Source organism: Amphibalanus amphitrite, unplaced genomic scaffold (genome assembly GCF_019059575.1).
Source record: "Amphibalanus amphitrite isolate SeventyFive unplaced genomic scaffold, NRLGWU_Aamphi_draft 000942F_arrow, whole genome shotgun sequence".
Taxonomy (NCBI): domain Eukaryota; kingdom Metazoa; phylum Arthropoda; class Thecostraca; order Balanomorpha; family Balanidae; genus Amphibalanus; species Amphibalanus amphitrite.
Genome location: NW_024882436.1, coordinates 279792 through 285299, shown reverse-complemented (window position 1 = coordinate 285299; position 5508 = coordinate 279792). Strand labels below are relative to the sequence as shown.

Below are 5508 nucleotides of genomic sequence, written 5' to 3'. Positions count from 1 at the left end.
TGTCTGTCTGTCTCTTCTCTCTCTCTCTCTCTCTCTCTCTCTCTCTCTCTCTCTCTCTCTCTCTCTCTCTCTCTCTCTCTCTCTCTCTCTCTCTCTCTCTCTCTCTCCACCTCTTCTTCCCCTTTGGGGAAAAAACGTAAAAATAGCCAGCTTCGGTGCGCATTTTTAAGACCGCTTGCACTGCGCTTGCATACCGTTCGTACCCTGTAAATAACTACAAAGTACAAACAACAGTGAGATTTCTTGCTAGAACGTTTATTACATACAGAAAAAGTGCATAACAAGCAGTCTACTGAGTCTTTGAAATCGTTCTCAGAGTTTCAGAAGGACATAAGCCCTGGTCAAGTTAGAGGGTGACAGTGCAGGTCGATGGGAAGTGGCGTGCCAGTGCGTTGGCCTCCATGAAGGCGCACGAGTAGAGGCCATAGCCAGCCCAGCATTCAATGAACTCCACGGTCGAGACAGAGGCTGCCGCGTCGCTCGGTCCGCAGACGTCCAGCAACAGGTTCCAGCTGAGGGTGGGCGCCAGGTCGCTATCTCCCGGGATGCCGTTGATGGCGCTGCTCAGGCTGGCAAAGTCGACTGTGCCGTCCGCCGCCTGGAAGTCCTGCAGCAGACAACTGATCCTGCCGACGGCCGCGTCGTAATCGTTGCTGATGGAGGCCACGGAATCGGTGCACTCTGCCCAAGTACGGCTGGTGAGCTGACCGAAGGCGTCCACAATAACGGTGGGGCTCAACGGGCAGCGTCCATTGAGGAAAGAGACAATGCGCTGCCTTCCCTCATTATCCAGCCGCTGCTCTTCAATCAGGGTATCGTCGCAGGAGACGGCGAAGCACCACTTCATGCAGGCGTACGCGTAGACAGCCTGCTGGCGAGGCGTAAGATCGGCGGTTGACCTACGGATGCAGTGGGTAAACATGTCCTCCTCGGTGATGGACCACTTGGGGTCGTCCGAGTAGCCATCGGTCTTGTCCTGGAAGGCGTCGAGGTCGAACGACGTTCCGGCAGCATCAAGTTCGCCCACGCTGTAACGTCGAACATGGATAGTGTTACATGAACCGATTCCAGTTCAGGTTATAATATAAAACAAAATTAGGTTTCTCCTGACCGTAACAATATCCGGACAAAATTAAGTCTGCTTAACATTGAAATGACAACTACACTTAAATGAGATAATTGTAATTCATTGCCCTCAATCAGGGGGGTTCGCTCCGGGCTTTTAACATAACGAAAAGTGGAGACACCTTTGTTAGCGCTGTCAGCACCGTAAGCATTCTAAACAGCAACTGCAGTAATCCCACCAATCAGCGTACGGCAATACTCGACGCTCATTGGCTGCTAAGCCAGTGACGATTTTGGGGGCCAGAGCGTTAGAGGTAACCTATAGCAGCTGGGGTCGTTCAGTTAAGGACTTGATTTTGATATTATTTAGGCCAGTCTGATAAAAACTCGGAACGGTGTTAAAACTGCAATTCATTCTAGTAGTGGTCCGACAAGTCTTTTTGCTTTTTCTTAACCAATTCTTTGAAAAATGAGTTATTAGATGCGCACTCATCCCAAATTTGCCCCGTTACCGTGGCAACCTGAGTTTGTTTGGTCCCCAGAGTTGCGGTTACTAAATTCATTTTTGTCCCCAGTTTTTCGTCGGGAGCGTTCTACCTGGTTTACATAGCCTTGCCCTCAATATTTTTACCCGGCATCTGCTCAGTTCTGCATTCCAGGACGGCGTTGTCAAGCAATGAATGGTCAACCCTCCAGCAAATAAAAGAGGCTTCTACATCCATGGACGAGGGAAAGTAGGTATAATTTGCTTACCTGTTTGCAATGCACAAAAAGTACAGGGCGCTGAACTCGACACCGTCACAGTCATTTCCGAGTCCGCCGGCCTTGACCTTGCTCTCGCAGCCTTCCAGAATCTCCTTCAGCTCCTGATGGCCTTCCTTGGTCCAGTCGAAGCCCTCTGGCTCGCACTGGCGCACATGCAGCATCTCAAACGAGTCGACCACCTCGTCCGTAAGGAACGGTGCGTTGTCGATGGTCACGTCTGTTGGAAGAGGAAGCATGTTCATGACAGTCATCGGTTGTGCAGTTTTAGGACGTGGCAAGAGTCTACTCTTCTAGTGCTCTAAGCAGCGTTGTAATGATCATAATATACTACCCAAGCGTGCGGTGTCTATTACTATGTCCACCATAGTGATGTCAATTACGGAAAATCGTGATACCGATACCAAACCAAATACCAACAATATCCATGGAAAAATACCGAAACCGAACCGACTTGGGAATGTAAGGAAAATACCAACTTTTTACCAAATTCTAAGCCTCTTTTACATTAGTGAGGATTCATAATACCAACAAAATACCAAACGCACTCGCCTTGAAATACCAAATACCAAGTTGGTATCGGTTTGGTATCGGTATACCAAAAAGTTGGTATCCGATTGACATCTCTAGTCCACCACTCGTATCTGGTGTGACGGCTGACGCATGGTGCTTACTAGTGATGTCAATTACGGAAAATCGGAATACCGATACCAAACCAAATACCAACCAAATCCTCGGAAAAAAAATACCGAAACCAAACCAACTTGGGAAAATGAGGGAAATACCCACTTTTTACCGATTTCTTAGTCTCTTATACATTAGTGAATAGTGAGGGTTTATGATACCAACAAAATACCAAGCACATTACGATTGAAATACCAAATACCAAGTTGGTATCGGTTTGGTATCGGTATACCAAAAAGTTTGTATCCGATTGACATCTCTAGTGCTTACCCATCCGAGTCTGAGAGAGGTCCCTCTTGCTTGGGCCGGCCTGACTGCCGGCGATTGCCAGCAGGACGGCGCCAATGCCGAGACTCAGTCGTATCAGGACGGCCATGGCGATGCTGTTGATCGAATGAAGGATCGATGCTCTGTGCCCCTCGATTGCCGGACCACAGCCGACGTCGACACAGGACCGAGTCACATGGGACGTAGCTCCGCCCATGTCGCCACCACCAATCTTTCCATCGAGCCAATCCGTTTCCAACAAGTGACAATCCAGATAACGTTGGTAGTTCAAATGTTCATACACATGTGGCTGAGAGCCAGGCTCAGCGCGACACACAAGTGCCAGCGGAGTGGAAAATTGTGTGCGTTTCCTGCTCAGACTATACCTTTGCGTTCTGCGTCACTTAAGTTTTTTCATACAACTTGTACAGTATATGTTTATTATATGAGTAATAACCGGTAATCCTCATTTTAGAATTTTGGGAGCAAACGACCTAGCGAGACGGTGAGTCGTGTTTTGATGCAATGAGACAGCGAAACTCCAGCTGGATCAGGCGCCCAAAATTGTGTGGGGTTAGGGGGATACTACGGATTATTCATATCAATTGCAGCAAATCGCCTTCTGGCAAAGAACGTCCGAGCGAGAGAATGAGCCCCACACGTGCGGAAGGGGGAGAGGATTTTTCAATTGGCTTGTGCACGGCACCATACTAACCGGTCGCCAGCGGTCCGCCATATTTGGGTACAATTGGCCCAGTCGTTTCCCAAATCTGGAAGCGGTACCTTGCACGTGTTCACTTGCAAACTGGGTCCTAACCTTGGTCCTAACTGACTTGCACAGCAACCTACTAACTGTTCCCCAACAGGTTACCAAATTTGAGTGTAATCGGCACCGTTCTCGAGACCTGAAAGCGCTCTCTGCACGATTGTACGTGCTTCGGGAACATAACCTTGACACATGGAAGTAGGGTAGACCGGGGCAAGTCGCCCCGCCGAGGTAAAACGCCTCACCGATGTTTCTCGGAACTGGGAAGGTTCTGGAGAAACATCATCTCTTCTATGAAACGTGCACTATGTGATCATTATCTGAGCAGACTGGAAAGAAATTGTGATGACTCTTTAGGGAGATATAGCCAAAAATGTATTTTTGGAGTGATTTTTATGTTTTGTTGTCAGCTTATGCATCATGGCGTTCTTTTATGGTCCACATCAGGTTAACGACTTTTATGTATTTTGAACAACTTTATCTAACGCTTATAATGCCGGGTTGGTTCGTGTTAAATTATGCCTTGCTGGAGTGCAAGGCGTTGTTCTCTGACCGAACTACGTGATGGGGTAAAACGCCCCAGTAGGTCGTGGGGCAAAACGCCCCATGGGGCGTTTTACCTCATGTGTTGTTCGGACTACCCACTTCCTAATGTTCGGTAGCTGGCTAACAGTAAGTTTCTATGCATTTATATGTACTTTTCTCAGCAACTGGATGGCAAAGGAAGTATTTTGTTAACATTTCCATTGCAATAATTTATTATTTAGCCTTATGAGGCAGGTGAAAAACCTGCTCATACAATAGTGTCATAGCTGAACACCTGATAGGATGGAAGGAGCTAACTTCAGTGCCGTGCTTCCCAAGGTCTAACAGACCTCTCATATAAGATTTAAGTCAACTAGCACGTTTAATCTTTAATCTAGAGTATGGGGCTTCTTGCCCCAGGCCGTGGGGCGTTTTGCCCTGGGGTTGGGGCAAAATGCCCCATTTGCAGTTGCTTCACAAATCACTTCCTAGCTAGGAGTCCGATCATAAGTGAATGAATTTGAGGGGTGGAATTTAAAGTAAAATGTCCAAAGAACGCATTGAGCACAAATTTGGCCTTCCAGGTGATGTGGGACAAAAGTTATTTAGCAAAATAAATTATCTGGGGCGTCTTGCCCCAGGCTACCCTACATTTACTGGTGGGTGCAGGGTGCCCAGCTACATGTATGCCAGGTTTCAGCGCAGTCGCCCCAGAAATGGCTGAGCTGTTGTAATGGGAACAAACTTGACACCTCTTCTTTTTTGCATTTTGCACGTGCTGCGAGGTTCACTCACATGCATCAGGAGTACGTATCCGATGTTTGGTAGAAGGCATGCAGCTACCTTACAAAAAGTACCGCAAGGCAATCGACATAGCTTCTGCTGAGGGTTGGTCAGTATAATCGGCAATAAATATCAAACGGGTTTATTAGGTCATTTATTTAAAAATACAGCTCCAAGCACTTATTACAACATGTCATCGATCGGTCACCTTTTACCTACCCGTCATCCGTTATGACCGCCCACCTCGTCGATGACATTTTCGAGGTGGGTCCACTCCAAAAGCACGCACACGCACGTGCAACCTCCTGCTTATCGTGATCGCCCATCACTCTCATACCTATCGCTGAAGACCGTCTTTACTGATGATAAGTTGTTCATTAACCTTCCGTTCAAAAACGTTCCACGTATAGAAGTTCATTGGATTTAAATGGAATCGAGTTAGAGGGACATAACTCTTTGGTTCCATCAGCTGGAGTTGCCCTGCACAGTGCACAACAATATGTGGTCCTCACTGTAGTACCAGCAAGGACAGAGCCATCTAAAAGACGTAATCTGAGCCTCCAGTGATCCTCTCTACCCACGACTTCGCGTGAGCCTGCCAGAGTGCGGATGTAACCGAAGGTTTGTTGTCAATAGTTAAAACACTATTCCTTAGA

General features: G+C 47.5%; 1 protein-coding gene across 1 annotated transcript; it reads right to left on the bottom strand.

The window, feature by feature from the left end:
- Positions 1-242: 242 nt before the first annotated feature.
- On the bottom strand, positions 243-3200 carry LOC122368360. The gene is made up of 3 exons (XM_043342229.1): positions 2782-3200; positions 1819-2047; positions 243-1028 (listed from the first exon to the last, which is right to left on the bottom strand). Exons 1-3 carry the CDS (start codon positions 2993-2995, stop codon positions 347-349), a joined length of 1125 nt encoding a protein of 374 aa, XP_043198164.1. The 5' UTR covers positions 2996-3200; the 3' UTR covers positions 243-346.
- Positions 3201-5508: the final 2308 nt, after the last annotated feature.

Excerpts from the sequence above, each read along its gene's own strand:
- LOC122368360 (XM_043342229.1), bottom strand. The coding sequence starts at position 2,995 with ATGGGCGGAGCTACGTCCCATGTGACTCGGTCCTGTGTCGACGTCGGC. Across the intron at positions 2,048-2,781 it reads CCTCTCTCAGACTCGGATGG|ACGTGACCATCGACAACGCA; the intron begins GTAAGCACTAGA and ends CTCTTCCAACAG. Across the intron at positions 1,029-1,818 it reads TTTTTGTGCATTGCAAACAG|CGTGGGCGAACTTGATGCTG; the intron begins GTAAGCAAATTA and ends TCGACGTTACAG.